We start from the raw sequence: 16,310 nt of genomic DNA on the forward strand, positions 1-16,310 counted from the left end.
CGCTCCTCCCTTTCCCACTGCTCTATCGGCCTCCGAGACCGAGGCTGGAACTCGCGCCGCGCGCGTCCCCCGGGAGTCCCTCCACGGATCCCAGGCGCTTCCTCGGCCCGAGCGCGGGGGCCCCCCCAGCCCTGCAGAGAGCGAGGCCCGGAGCATCGCCGAGATTCGGGCGGGTCGCCAGAGACGGAGGGTCCGGCGGCCGCAGGGACCGCCAGACAACAGGGCTGGGGCCCGGGCGTTGCTGGAACATGTGCGGGGGGATACAGGTGCGGGGCCCGGCGGGGGAAGGGTTACTTGGAGGGGGACACCGACGCGGGGCCTCGGAGGATGGGGTCGGATCCGAACGCCAAGAAGAGGGTTGTCTGCGGCGACAGGTGGCTGATCAGCCCCCGGCAGAGTCCCTGGGCGAGGCATTTGTCCCTAGGCGGTCTTAAGAGCCGCTTTCCGGGTGCGTGTCGGACCCCGGCCACCGAAACCGCGAGCGGGGCGCAATCGCGCGGTGGCTTTGAGTACAGCAGGTCGGTGACTCAGTTCCCACAGAAACTCGAAGTGCTGAACCAGAGACTTTTTTGACGTGTTTGTTTTTGTGTGTGTGTTTGTTTTAGTTTGTTTGACCGTTGCCAGACTATGTTTACACTACTGGTCCTGCTCAGCCAACTGCCCATAGCTACCCTCGCATTTCCTCATTGCACAAGAAATACAAAGGATTCGAGGCATGCGGGAGAAGAAGGTAAGTACGGCTTGGGTTTCGCTGAAAACCCTCCTGGGAATCGGAGCTCACATTACAGATCTCCAGCGAGAAAGTGTGGTACGGTGTTTTTGAGATTACATGACCCCATCAATCTTAGAAGTACTAAAATATCCTTTAGTTTAATTGGTGGTTTATTTGGCAATGTTGTGGGGTTTTAATGTTCTTTAACTACAGCTTATACAAATTTATTTCTGAGTTTCCTTTGATAAGTATATATTTAAGAGCCGGTTTGTGGTTAACTGAATGGAAAATCTATTTCGACTTTTGAAAATCAGTGAGTGACTTTTTTCTAGATGAAGCTATGTGGTAATTATAATGAGCATAATTACTTGTTCTTCCTGGAAAGATGGACTGGGAGTCCAGGATCTAGCCTGGACTTGTCATGCGACCCTGGGCACGGTACTTAATCCCTTTGGGCTTGAACGTCTTCATCTGTAAAATGGTGGGGGTGAGGGAGAGCAGAATGATCTCTGAGGTCCTTTTTGACTTTCAGATGTCTGGTTGTCTAGATAAAGGCGAATGGTTGAGAGAAGATTAGGTTTGGGACTTGTTAACCTAGAAGTCTGCAGCTTTTAGGTTCCAGGTTTTAAACATTTTAAAAGGCTAATCTAGCAAAACCAGAAAAGAAAAGAAAAAAACAACAACAAAAAACACCTTTGGCTCTCAGCTTCCTTTTCCCTGTCCAGTCATTATGCTTCCTCACCCAGTGCCAGCACTTTGGATCGTTCCCCACACATTCCTGTCTCTTATCCCTCCTCATCAGATCCTACTCTCAGCTCATTTTCATTTGGGAAGGATCTGTTACACTAATATTCCTGACTGACTTATTAATGATTAATACAGCTCTGTGTGTGTGTGTGTTTTAAGATGGCAACACCTTAACCCAAAAGAATCAAACACTGATGACAGAATTCTAGGCAATTGGATAGACTAGCTAGTGGGATAGGGAGAGATTTTGGAAGAAGATTCTTCTTGGTATCTCCCAGGTTACACTATAAATGTAAGCCCACCCATGTTTAAGGTTGATGGCTCATATTCAGTAGGACCAGGTGCTGCTTCGCAGAATGACTGTAACTGTATTCATTCATTCACAGGATACAGGCATAAAAGACACTCTCAAGGACATCACAAACTATGGAAGAAATTTAGAGATCATACCTGAGTGTGGAGGGGTGGAGATGTCTGTGGGAAATGTAAATGAGGGACCCTACCCATTTGAAAAGCTGATTTGTTCAGTCGGTAACCACTTTATGAACACATACTACGTGCCAGGCCCTGGAGATGTAGACATGGAAGACTAATCCCTGCCCTGAATGAGCTCTTCATCTGGGGAGGGAGGAAGGGATTAAACAGATCATCTCCACAAGCTCTTTAACAGGGTTAGGAACAGAGAACTCTGAGAGCAGAGGGAAGAGTGAATAGCAGTAACTCTGCCTTGGGAGAGTTGAATAGCACAGAAGCCAAGGCTTTCCATTTGCAAATTTGAAACATTTTCCATTTGGAGATATGAAATGTGACTAGAAAAAAGGGACCTTCAGCTAAATTCTGATAAATCCTGAGGGTGGAGTTGAAATGACTCAAAAGGAGCTTATTTAGAAAACATGGAGAGATAGAAGAGAGGAACAGAATGGAGTATCTGGGTTGATAGATTTGTGACAGTGGAATGCACAGACAGCCTCCTAGGTTAGCTTAAAACAGGAAAAATAGATAAGAGAAGAGAATCTGAGGAAGCAGGTGCAAAGGCCAGTGCATCCTCCACCAATGGTCAAGGGAAAAATAGGAGCTGTCATGGGGAGCCAAGGATGCTCAACAGGCAGGGAAGTTTGCTTCTTTTCACTTAGAAGAAAATTCAGGGTTGCTTAGAATCCAAATAAAAAAGGACAATATTTCTCCTGAGATCATAAGGGATGCAGGGAAAAAACTGATCTAGTACTGAAGGCTAAGTCTAAGTTCAGCCACTGACAGAATCAGAACTTTCACACTCAGGGAAATGGCAAACAGCCACCCCTGGAAGGCATGTTTAATACAGTATTAATCATAGTATCATGATAAAACATAAATATCATTTCTGGAAAAATAAAAATGTTTATGGCTCTTTTTTATTTTCCCTTCAAGTTAAAAGTAGTTTTATTGAGCCCCATGCTGGGGAGGCATTTTTTATAACTCAGATAACCTATTTGAACAGAAGACTATCAATGAGAAATTTGACACTGCTGTTTTAGCCAATAAAATGTAAAGATCTGAGAAGTAACAGTACAGAGGCCGATTTATAATTCTCCATTTTGAAATTAGATTTCATGCAGTAGGTATTGCTAAGTTGCTTTGGGATGCTTCATCACTGGTTTAGTCCTTCAAGCCTGTACCAAGCTGAGAAACACCAGTCTATACCTATGCATTGCTTCAACTGGTAGAGTTTAGGTTTCCCACTATAAGAATGTTGCGTCTGTTCATTCATTCAGTAATTTTTTGAGCACTTCTTCTGTGCCAGGCAACCAAGATCCCTTCTTTAGTGGATCTTTCCTTCTAGTGAAGGGAACAGAGTGGAAACAAATAAGTATGTAAAGTGTATGGAACACCAGATGGTGATGAGAGCTATGGAGAAAAGCAGAGTATGGACGAGGGGTGCCAGAGGTGGGTGGGTAGGGATGAGGATTCAGAGTAACATCCAACTAAATCCTGAAGGAGGTGAGAGAGCAAACTGAAAGAAGAAAGTTCTATTCAGAGGAAACAGCAAGTACAAAGGCAGGAGAGAACCAGGTATGTTAGAAGCCAGCACAGCCACAACAGAGTACAAAAGGGAAGGGTGGTAGGAAATGAGGGATGAGGGTAGAGGGGTAAGAGCTTGGGGACCAGACCGTATAGGGCCTTGTAGTCCGTTGTAAGGACTTTGGCTTTTACTCTGCAGGAGATGGGATTGCTATTAGAAGGTTTTTAAAAAGCAAAGTAGAAAAAAGTAGGAACAAAGTCTGACTTACCTTTTTAAAGGATCTCTTTGGCTATTATGTTAAAAACAGACTATAGAGGAACAAGACCATTTGGAAGGCCATTGCAGGAATCCCATGAGGGATGATGGAGGCTTAGAAAAATTTTCATTCTATCTCCATTTGGTGGTAGCATAAAATCTAAAAGAAGACAAAGGAGGAAGAAGAACAGAAATATTTCACCACACAGTCTCCTCTATCTGCCTTTTTAAATACTTCTTAAAACAACTATCACCAATTATCCCATTCTAACTTCCCCCTTGGTTCTCCCTTGGCTCGAATAACCCATACGTGTTATTTATAACATAGAAACTGACATTCTAGAATAGTGCTACCCAAAAGAAATATAATGTTAAGAACATAAATAATTTAGATTTTTCTAATGGCCACATTTTAAAAAGTAAAAAGAAATAGATAAAATTAATTTTAATAATGTATTTAATTCACCTCAATATTTAAAATATTATTTCAAAATATAAGCAATATAAAAAGTTATTGAGATATTTCACATTCTTTTTCCCCTCCAAACTAAGTCTTTGAAATATTGTGTGTTTTTTATACTTATAGCACATCTCAATTTGGACTAGCCACATTTCAGTTGCTCAGTAGCCATACGTGGTTAGTGGCTACTGTATTGGACAAATCTAAAGATTCAGACCTGTTTGGAAAGATAATTAATTCACAAGAAAAATATGTTGGACAAGTGTCACTGTTCTTGAGGGGCCAAGAATAAATGGCTGATCTGAGGTCACTCAAATCGGTGTTAGTTTTCCAGACTCATGCTCTCTCATGAGTTGTCTTTCAGTTACTCACTATAATATATTCTTCTATGTAATAATGTTTCTCAGTGAATAGTATCAACACTTTTAAACTCTTCTACATATTTTGATGTAGTTCTCACAGAGTTTCTGAATTCCAGTGTGGGTAATGTGATCTGGAGCAAAATCACTTAAGCTTTGTTTGTGTGACACCAGAACTATTTTAAAGTTTGTGGGTTTTGAAAATACTGCCATGGTGGGATGTTTTGGTTTTGTGTCAACCTGTGCTTAAACTTATTATGGTCACCATTTACCTTCCCAACAAATGTAGAGGGAGTCTCATAAAGTATTGTAGACAGGTGGAGTAGAGAGAGCTCAAAAAAAAAAAAAAAGTGATTTTGCTCCAGATCATATTACCGAGACTGGAATTCAGAAACTCTGAGAACTACATCAAAAGGGTGAAAAGAATTTAAAAGTGTTGATTCTTCTCACTGCTGACCATTACTAAAAGAAGAATGTATTAAATTGGGCAGTTGAAAGACAGTTCATGAGAGAGCATGGTCTGGAAAATAATACTGGTTTGTGAGTGATCTCCTAAAAGCATTAATTTATAATTTTAGAACTTAAAGAAATCTTAGTGATTATTTAGTTCAAGTCCCAATTTTACAAATGAGGAAATTTAAGTAATTTATCCCAGGATACACAGCTGATAGCTTAAGCCAAATCAAAGCCAAGAATCTCTGTCTTCAAACTCAGCTCATAACGCCCCACTAATTTTTCTCAGTTGGGGTAATAGGGAACCTACCCTATAGAAAGAGAATAGTCTGACCTGTCATTTATTGGAAAATTAGTTATCTGGTAGGAAAAGTGATATTTAGATAATTTTTATTTATGCTAATAACTTTGGACATAATCAACTCAAGTATTTTCTAGAATTATGCTAATATTTATATTTCATATTTATCAGAAATTATTTTTACTGATGTTATTATGGGGGGTCAAATTCTAAAACTATACAAGAAAATTTGGTATAATTTAACCATGTTAAGAGGACCATTCACTTTTTCCACAATTAAGACAGGAATTTTCTGCCTTGTTTTTATCAGTGTTTGAAATCTTTTTTATTTCTTTATTAGTCTTTACATCAAAAGAAGAAGCAAACTTTTTCATTCATAGACGCCTCCTATATAATAGATTTGACTTGGAGCTCTTCACTGCTGGCGACCTAGAAAGAGAGTGCAATGAAGAGCTCTGTAATTATGAGGAAGCCAGAGAGATTTTTGTGGATGAAGATAAAACGGTAATTTGGTTGATTATGTTAATTGGCTGGGAACTTACTGAATTGTACTTAAGAAAGTTGTAATTTCAGTTATTAGAGATGTTGTGCTTTAAATAAAATGAGGGTATGTACCTGTTATCTCTTTCTACTTCTTTAAAATGCTAATTAAACATTAGATTTAGCCTTATCCTTAATTAACTGGGTTTATAGTAATTAGCAAATTACGTGTTGTGATTTTGTATGTTTAATATTTATTATATTTAAAAACAATCATAGGGCAGAGTGAATTACACTTCAAGATATTATTTCAGGCTGGCTGGTTAGCTCAGTTGGTTGAAGTGCAGTGTTAGAACACCAAGGTCAAGGGTTTGGATCTCTGTACTGGCCGGCCACCAAAAAAAAAAGATAATATTTGAGTTAGTGTTCTAACTCAGACTTTAATTGTTTAAGACTGAGCAATTTCTCTTATTAGTGATATCACCCTTTTTTGATTACTCATATTTATGTTTCAAATATTTACTGACAATCTACTATGTGCCAGGTGCTCTGCTAGGCACTGAGGATATAAAATATATAGATAGCTCCTGTATTCAGGAGTTTATTGTTCAGTCTATCAGTTTAACTTAAGGGAAAATTTTTTAGAAGTTCTCCCGTAAAATATAATGAAATCCTGTCCTGATAAGGTACAAAACAGATAGCACTGTGCCTGTTATAATCTGGCATATTCTTGAAAAATATTGTGACCCACATTTTTTTTTACTTTTGTAGATTAAATAACCCCAGCTACTTTTTCCCTTTCTTAAAAGCCCCACTTTACTTTTTGATCAATGAGAACCTTTCCAGGTATCCTTCAAATGCAGGTGGTAATTGACCTAGTTTTTGATTCTTCCGTAATTGTGTACAGCCTCCCGTACCCTACAAGTACTTGCCAAATATATTAAAGAAGGAAAACAAAGTACATACTTTGTATTTGTGCCTGTTGGGATTTTATTATGTTTTACATAAATCCATTTTCTAGTTTTTATCTTGGTTCCTTAAAATGCAGTTCTATTCTCTCAAGTAACACTGAACTATGACTATCTCGGGGATGTTTCCCCAAATCAATAAATACCTTACAATAAAATTTTTTGAGGCAAACTGAGGGCCCATCTGATGTAGAAAAATTCAGACTCCTTTTCAAACATGGTCTTGGGGTCCAAAGTTTCAACTTCCTCCTTTGGTATTTTCACTGACCCTCAGATGCAGTAGTTTCCCCTAATGCCGGAGTAGGGGCTCCAGTCAGGTGAAGGGAGAATAGCAAGGCACCATAACCAATTAAAGAGACAGCAGAAACAGTGGTGGATGGTAGTGCTTTTATTAGAGTGAGTCATGCCCTCCAGCTTGAATGAACTGATACCTTCGGCACATGCCAAGAATTTACCACCCCTAGGTCTTTGGGACCCAATGAAACGATAATAAAGAAATTAAATATACTTGGAAATTTTACCTTTTTCTTAGATCACATTTTGGCAGCAATATTCGATTGAAAGACCAACCACAAAGTCAGGTAAAGCAAAAATTGATCAAATTTAATGTTTTTCTTGTCCTCTCTCAATGCTAATACGTTTCGGTTTTATTGTTTGAGTTTGGTTATTGCTCAACATGAATGCCTTGTAAATCCAAAAAAGATTTCTCAAGAATACACTAAGCTATCTAAGACAGAGAAGGCCACATTCATCTATTAACACACTGAAAATCAAGTTTGGTGAGATACTAGGGAAATGAGATAATAGGCTTAAAACTGTTTTAAACAGCTCAGCTAAGTCAAGACTTGCACAGAATAAAAGTAGGTCTCTTTTAGTTTCAAGTAGTAAACTATTTTATTTTATTTTTTTAAACCATTACAAGTGAATGGAATACTTCTGCTGGGTAAATTAAGATCATTGGGTAGAATTAAGTAACTTCTAGAGAGGGAAGATCCTTTATCTTATCTGCATTGATCATCTCTAGCTGCTTTTCAGTCAGTGGGTTTTTTTTGTTTTTTTTTTTTTGCCACCTATTCTTTTATTTTCCTTAGTAGGGACCCTATAGAAGACTAATTGCATAACTACACCAAGTTGCTTGATAAATGTATCATAGTAGTTAATACCAAAATATGTCTAGTTGAGAAGAGAATATGTTTATCCCACTTAGTATTGACTATTATCCATTTAATATTACATATTTAAAATAAATAAAGGAATTAATAACCATAACTAGAGCTTTTAGAAGTAACATTTAAATTTTTTTACAGAAAATTTCTCTTGCTCAAAGACTTTTTAAAGAAATCAGTATCAATGATTAAATGCTTAATAATGTGTTTAGACAGTGTTAAGTCTGTTGAAATCATAGGTGATGCTTTTCAGTTGTTATAATGTTATTTTAACCATTTCTCTTAAGATGGTAACAGAGAGAAAGTCGATGTTATGAGCCTTCTGACTGGATTAATTGCTGCTGGAGTATTTTTGGTTATTTCTGGATTACTTGGTTACTATCTTTGTATCACTAAGTGTAATAGGCAACGACATCCACGGTAAGTTACCAAGTAAAAATATTTAATTCATTATTACACATTCTATTTTGTTATTTTAAAATGGATCAAGCAAATAGCTGCCTATTATTTTAAATAATTTTTTATTTTGGAATAATTTTAGATAGACAGGAAAGTTGCAAAGGAAGTACAGAGAGTTCCCATATATCCCTCACCCAGTTTCCCATATTGTTAACATCTTACATTACCGTAGTAGGTTTGTCAAAACTAAGAAAATGACATTGGTACGTTATATTTACTAACTCCAGGATTTATTTAGATTTCACCCGTTTTTCTATTAGTGTCTTCTTTCTGCTCCAGGATCCAGCCCAGGTACCATAATATATTTAGTTGTCATGTCCTTCCAGACTTTTCTAGTCTCTGACAATTGTTTGGTCGCCTAATTTAACACTTACATAAACAACTTAATGATGCTATTTCTAATGTCCTTCAAAAGAATACATGAAGTTTCACATATGTCTGCTTGATTTTTCAATATTTCCTTCTTAAGCAAGAGGCAGACACCAGTGTTCCCACATTATTTCCAGAGGCAAAAAAAAGTGCTGTAGTTCACGCTGAGTTACAGAGTTAACAGATCATTATGGCTAGCCAAATAGAAATAGTGTAACTGGCTTTTTAATTCAGCTATATTTATTGATACTTTATGTGAAAATTAATAAAATAAATGGTTACCAATAGAGGATAATAATGTATTAATAAAGCTTCAAAGATTCATAAAGGCCATAATTGTTTGCATAATAGAAGCCCAGCATCCTTATTTGAATAAAAAGTCTTTATTATCTTCCAGTAAGTATGGATGAGTACCTGTAGAAATAACCTTATTCAGAAAAAGCGCCAGATGCTAAACAGGCTATTAGAAATTGATGCTTATATATCCATATTCACACTGTCAAATTTTGAGAGCAAGCTTATGGTAGTGACCTGTTGAACTTTCTTGTAACTTGGTCATTTGATTCATCTTTTCAGCAAAATAGGCAGTGTTTTTGTATCCTTCCAATAGAATAGATAGTGTTCTTTATCATGTACATTAGAAGATGCTTTGTCTTCTAAATTAAGGATAGCTTTTAACTCATGTCAAGTAAAATTTAAGTTCTACAAAGCAACTGGACTGTATTCTTCAAAAAATGTCATTGTCATGAAAAGGCTGAGGAATTAACTGTTCAAATTAAAGTAGATGACATGACAATTAATGCAATATGTGGTCCTGGACCAGAAAAATAATTGCTATAAAGGAAAATTTGGGAGCCTATTTGAATACGGACTAGATATTAGATAATAACATTGAACCAGTGTTAAATTTCCTGAATTTGAAATACATATCTTTTCAAAATAATTATCTAATGATTCTAAAACTCTGTTGGCAATCACTGTAAAAAAAAAAAACTAATTAAAACAAGATAGCATCAAAAATTATGTTTGATTGGTTGAATTTTTAGAGTTGTTTTCCATTTTAAAACAGGATTTTACAACTATTCATTGTATAAAAATAGACCTATCGAAAACCAGAAGGCTTTAATCATACTTGTTCAAATTAATTGTAGTAAGGGTGTTATTAATTATTTCATATCAGATATATATAAATGAAAAATAGAATGACTTGTAGAGGAAGAAACTGGGAATTTGGAGGCAAAGGTTCTCACGTTATTCTGCCACTATTTAACTATGGAGCTTGAAGCAAATTCCTTGATTTTTTGAGCCATCCTCATCTGTAAGGAGAAGGGAATGGACTCTGGTTCCTCTCAAAGTTCCATGATATCTTTTTCTTTTACCAAAGATGAGAATAAATTTTATTCTCTTGATTACTGTTGTCAGAATTAGAATTTTTAAAGTTACTTATTAAAAAACCCTTTTACATATATGTAGATCTAAATGAAGTTAGTAAATATAAAAGATACACTTTTTTCTAAAATTTAGTAAAAGTATTTTCTCCTGAAGAAGGTTTAAAGTATGGGTTTTTATTTCGTCTGCTGTGAATCACTTAAAAATCATTTCCATTGAGATGGGAGTATGTGAAAATTGTATTTTAAGAAGATAAAGGACTTGAATTGACATTTTTCCAAAGAAGACATACAAATGTCCAACAAGCACTTGAAAAAGATGTTCAGCATTGTTAGTCATTAGAGAAATGCAAATCAAATTAAAACCACAATGAGATACCACTTCACACCTACTAGAATGGCTATAGTAGTAATTTTATGTAAATAACAAGTATTGGAAGGATATGGAGAAATTGGAACCTCATTTGTATATTTCTGGTGGGAATGTACAATGGTGCAGCTACTGTGGAAAACAGTTTGACAGTTCCTCAGAAAATTAAATATAGCATTACTGTATGACCCAGCAAACCCACTCCTAGGTATATAAACAAAAGAATTGAAGAGGGACTCAAATAGATACTTGTACACTGATGTTCATAGCAACATTATTCATAATAGCCAAAAGGGTGGATGGAAACAACCCAAGTGTCCATCAACAGAAGAATGGATGTGCAGAATGTGGTATATCCATACAATGGAATATTGTTCTGCCATAAAAAGAATGAAGTTTTGATGCTACAACATGGAAGAACCTTGAAAACATTATACCAAATGAAAGAAGACAGACACAAAAGGACAGCTATTGTGCGATTTCTCTTACATAAAATATCTAGGAAAACAGACAAGATACGGGCCAGCTGCCAAAAATAACTAATAAAATAAAATATCTAGAATAGGCAAATTCAAAGAGATAGAAAATAAATTAGAAGTTACCTTGGTCTGGGGCCGAGCCCGTGGCGCACTCGGGAGAGTGCAGCGCTGGGAGCGCAGCGACGCTCCCGCCGCAGGTTCGGATCCCATATAGGAATGGCCGGTTCACTCACTGGCTGAGTGCCGGTCACGAAAAAGACAAAAAAAAAAAAAAGAAGTTACCTTGGTCTGAGAGGAGGTAGGGTGTCAGTCCATCTGTGCTGCTATAGCAGAGACCTGAGACTGGAGGCTGGGAAGCCAAGATCAAGGCACTGGCGAGTTTTAGTAAGGACCCAGTCTCTGCTTCCAAGATGGCACCTTGAATGCAGCATCTTCTGGAGGGGAGGAACACGGTTCCTCACATGACTGAAGAGCAGGAGAGAGAGAGAGAGAACCAACACCCACAAATCCTTTTTATAGTGGCATTAATCCATTAAACCTAAACGCCCAAAGGCCCCACTTCCTAACAGTGTTGCTTTGGGGATTATTTTGAACATGAGTTTTGGAAGGGAAAAGAAATTCAAACCGTAGCAGGGGGAATGAGGAGTTATTGCTTCATATGTACAGAGTTTCTGTTTGGAATGATGAAGGGTTGTGGGAATAGATAGTGGAGATGGTTGTACAACATGGTGAACCTAATTAATACCAATAAGTTATACAATTAAAAATGTTTACAGTGGCAAATTTTATTTTACATATATATACACATATTATATATGTATGTATGTAAGGATATGTATATATGTGTGCGTATATATTGCCACAAAAAAATTTTTTTTAACTAAAAAAAAAAAAAAAGTAAGAGTTTCAGGCAACAGATGAAGAACTAGGACTCACCTGTTGGAGAGTAAAAGTTGAACTTACGAGAGTAGGCAAGTTTCCTGAGTGTAATGAAAGGACAGAACCTTAAAGGATACCCATAGTAAGCGTACAGAAAGAAAAGGAGATGCCAGCAAAGAGGGCAGAGGACGGGGGCTACCTAGATTGTAATTCTAGCCCCATGCTGGAATTCTTGAAAGGCTCTCTGAGGCATTATGTGACCTACGAGCATGGACTAAGGAGTTTGTCTCTGTAAATCATGTAAAAATTTGAGAAGTGAGAGAAAGTAAGGAAGAATTGCTTTAATTTTTCTTAAGCCACTATCTTTAAGTTGACAGACTGCTATGAATTTCCCTTATTTAACAGATAGGAAATGAGCAAGATCTTTTCATTTTCTAGGACTTTTGAGTAAGATTTTATTCAATGTGGTTCTCTCCACGAGCTGGTGGAATCCACAAGGTTAATGAAGAAATAGGCAAAATTTGTCTTTAGAGATTCTTTTTGACTTTTATCTTTTTATGTTTTCCACCCCACTCATAATGTTTTTCAAAAAATGCCCATGTTTATTTTCATCTTTAATAATTTCAGTCAAGGTCTATGGTAGCACAGCCATTATTTGGTGTCCTCATACTTGACATTTTCTTCTCTCATCTCTGCTTTTCTTCATTTTCTGCATTCCTGCACCGCTACGTTATGCCTTCGTTCTCTAAAGTTTTCCTAGCTTCTTCCCTGCATGAAGGCAGAAGCAGAATTCAAAGACACAAGGAGTAAAGTTGGTACCATGATTACAGCATGTCTTCTAAGTATGTTATTGTAGAATTAATAGACCCTGGCTATCTCTTATTTTAAATGTAAGATTTGTTATACTTAATGTTAATACAGTGTAATGCTGTACAGTTCACAGATCATTTTTACATCCATTGTCTCACTGTGATCCTCCCAGCAACTCTTTGAGTTTTAGGGACATTTCAAACTAGATTTACTAGACATTCCCTTATGTTGGGATTAACTTTTAAATATTTGCTAAAGAACTTTTCATCTATTTTCCAAGAAATTCTTTCAGCAGAACTATTTGTTCTCTTTCTATATTTTTATTTATTTATTTATTTATTTTGTCTTTTTTTGTGACTGGCCGCACCGCGCTCAGCCAGTGAGCATACCGGCCATCCCTATATAGGATCCGAACCCGTGGCGGGAGCGCTACTGCACTCCCAGCGCCGCACTCTCCCGAGTGCGCCACAGGGTCGGCCCACTCTTTCTATATTTTGAAAGCCTAAAAGTGGGGTGGGGAGAGAGGGAATATTTGAGAAAGAAAAGAGTAAAAAATAAAACCATTGTCAGAAAAGTTTGCCTCATTCTTCTGTAAAAACTTGCCAGGAAATGGAAAACAAAATCTTTTCATTTCTTAGTTTCTATATTTTGTGGAGGAAAATAGGCATAATAGGATGTTGTCATTTTGAGATATTTAGTGCATACTTTCTGATTTCAATTATGTAAGATATATGATGTGCACAGAAACACTGTGTAGATATTTAATGACTGATATAATTATTACATTGTTTCTATGTATTAAAATTTGGAAGTCAACATGGAAAGATTTATTCATTCAAATAAAATATATGTCTTTCCTCTTCCCTATAGCAAACAAATAGAACTTTTCATCACAAGCTAATGAATGTGGCAAGTGACTGCCTAACATGAATACATTCCAGATTTCCGACAGAGAAGGAATTGTGTTGAACCCTCTAAGTAAACTTGTGATCCTCTCAGTCACCTCTCAACTATTGAAGGGTTGATTATCCAGTTCCTAGATTTACATAGACTTTTTGCTTCTCTTCTTTTTTTTTTTTTTTTTTTTTTGTGACTGGTAAGGGGATCGCAACCCTTGGCTCGGCGTCGCCCACACCGCGCTCAGCCAGTGAGCGCACTGGCCATCCCTATGTAGGATCCGAACCCGCGGCCTGAGCGCTGCTGCGCTCCCAGCGCTGCACTCTCCCGAGTGAGCCACGAGGTCGGCCCTGCTTCTCTTCTCTGCAATTTTTCTCTCTCTTTCCCTCCAATTTCAGATCATATTATTACCTCCAAAGAACAAAAGTGTTCTAAGAGACAAATTGGCTGATTTAGTTTGAAAAAGTTTATAGTATTTTGGGTCTGCTAAACTGTCTCTTGTTGGGAAGAATATTGTAAATGTTGACTAGAGGTTGGAGATTATCTATGAATTTTACTTATCCCATTAGCCATAACTATAGGAGATTAACTTATGTATGGATACTTTATAGACAGCCAACTCAACAGTCTAAAGAGATCAATTTACTAATGTTTAAACTGTAATTTGTAATTCAAAAGTGAGAAGGAAATACCATAGGTTTAAAACACCAGACTTGGGCTGGCTGGTTAGCTCAGTTGGTTAGAGCACAGGGCTGATGACACCAAGGTCCAGGGTTCAATCTCTTTACTGCCCAGCTGCCAAAATAAATAAATAAATGAGAAGAAATAAAACAGAACACCAGACCTGTATTGCACTTCTACTTTCATTGGCTAACAAGATTTCATGGAAATAGTGGGACTTGAACTAAGCCATACTTTTAAAAAAAATTGTTGGGCTTAGATCAGTGGAGGGAGTGGAAAGACATTGTCTCAAAAAAGAGAACAACACAGTGAAAGCTCAAACAAGGGCCTGAGAATTCACTGTATATACAGGAGAGTATAAAGAAGTTGCCCTGACAAGAGCAAAGAGCTATAAAAATAAGGTGAGGCCAGAATAAGGAAGGCTTTGAAAAGGAAGCACAGGAGTTAGAACTCGATTCCGTGGAGAGTAGCTGCAGGTTAGACTTTGGAGGGGAAGAGTGACGTGACGGAAGTACTGTGTAGGAAGAATCAACCAAGCAGCAGAACCGCAGGAGGGAACAGGTGAGACCACCTTCGGCTGTTATGATTATCTCAGTGTCATCTATTTCCTTGGCTTGGAGTTGTGCCACCTTTTTTTAATTCAGAAGCTTGAGAAAAGGGAATTCACATGTTTTGAGTCCTTATTATAGTGTGAGAGACACTACAAGAAGCCTTACATGCAACATCTTACTCAATCCACACAAAACAGTTCTGTTGAGGTAGCTGTTATTATCCCCATTTTAGAGGAGGATACTTGTGTTATGTACTTGCATTGGTCACATAGCTTTGAAATGACAGGATCAGGCATCAAACCCATGTCTGACTTCAAAGCTCTTGGACTTCCCACTATACTACGACTCTTTCAGAGTCTATGGGTCAAATAAAACTGTTTTGGTATTAATAAATTGGTCCAACATTTATCAAAATAGTCAGTTGGATTTTTTAATATTGCCAGCTTAACCTAAAAGTGCTTCCTTTCCTGTACCAAAATGCTGTCTTTCTGCTTGACTGCCTTTCCTAGACTTAAATAATGACTCTCTTTTAGTTCTTCAGCTGTCTATGTAAGGAACAGGCATAGTCCCTCCATCATTTTCAGAAGACCTGAGGAGGCTGTCTCATCTCCATCGCCACCTTCTATGGAGGACACAGGATTACCATCTTATGAACAGGCAGTGGCACTGACCAGGAAACACAATGTTTCGCCACCACCACCATATCCTGGGCCAGCAAAAGGTTTTAGGGTATTTAAAAAGTCTATGTCACTCCCATCTCATTAAGCCCATCTTGCCATCTTGATATAAGAAATTTATGTTTGAATGGTTTGTTCTCTCTGAACCAAAAATGACATGTCTATTCAGTTCTTTGTGACAAACTGCAAGAAATAAAGGAGGAATAAGCACATATACTGTAGCACAGAAGATCTGTCTGCATCTTGGACCTGGACTTGATCATTATCAGCTTGATAAGAGACTTTGACTCCATATTTTTGCAATTAAGAAAGCACTTTTTTGTAATGCTTATTTTAATAGTTCAAAAAATCTTTGTTATAGATAGCATAGTTAGAACTAGTAAACTTTGTATCCTTTGTACAGATAACGGTTGTAGGTTTCTTGTGTTGAATATAAAAAAAAAGTAGGAATTTATAATCATTAGATTATTCCAAGAAATGATATTGGACCCACTCTTTATTAGGATTTCTTTTTGGTTGGAAATACTTCACAGAACTTGACATTTCAGTATAAATCTGTGGCCTTAATATAATCACTTGGTTTTATATTTTAAGTTATTGCATAGCATTCACCATATTTTGCTGGTTTTAGTTTCTAACTCTTGCTATCAGTCATGTTTCATTATGAGGAATGAGTTTTCTTTTTTAAAAAAACACTATTTGTTATGAAATTAGTTCTTTAGACGGTACAGGGTTTAATGGCAAGGATTTGCAAGGGTTGTTATACTCTTAAATAAATAAGCCTCAAATCTAGGGGTAACTAGAACTTGATAAATTTGCCCACGTTACTAATGAGTAGATAACCCCATCT

At 37.3% G+C, this 16,310-nt stretch overlaps 1 protein-coding gene across 1 annotated transcript; it reads left to right on the forward strand.

Annotated features, from left to right (window-relative positions):
• Positions 1-627: 627 nt before the first annotated feature.
• Positions 628-15,548, forward strand: PRRG4 (proline rich and Gla domain 4). Its single transcript, XM_063092532.1, has 5 exons — positions 628-730; positions 5,627-5,790; positions 7,267-7,315; positions 8,188-8,320; positions 15,317-15,548. The coding sequence occupies exons 1-5, from the start codon at positions 628-630 to the stop codon at positions 15,546-15,548; spliced, it is 681 nt and encodes a 226-aa protein (XP_062948602.1).
• Positions 15,549-16,310: the final 762 nt, after the last annotated feature.

Source organism: Cynocephalus volans, chromosome 4 (genome assembly GCF_027409185.1).
Source record: "Cynocephalus volans isolate mCynVol1 chromosome 4, mCynVol1.pri, whole genome shotgun sequence".
Classification (NCBI taxonomy): domain Eukaryota; kingdom Metazoa; phylum Chordata; class Mammalia; order Dermoptera; family Cynocephalidae; genus Cynocephalus; species Cynocephalus volans.

Excerpts from the sequence above, each read along its gene's own strand:
- PRRG4 (XM_063092532.1), top strand. The coding sequence starts at position 628 with ATGTTTACACTACTGGTCCTGCTCAGCCAACTGCCCATAGCTACCCTC. Across the intron at positions 5,791-7,266 it reads TTGTGGATGAAGATAAAACG|ATCACATTTTGGCAGCAATA; the intron begins GTAATTTGGTTG and ends CCTTTTTCTTAG. Across the intron at positions 8,321-15,316 it reads AATAGGCAACGACATCCACG|TTCTTCAGCTGTCTATGTAA; the intron begins GTAAGTTACCAA and ends ACTCTCTTTTAG.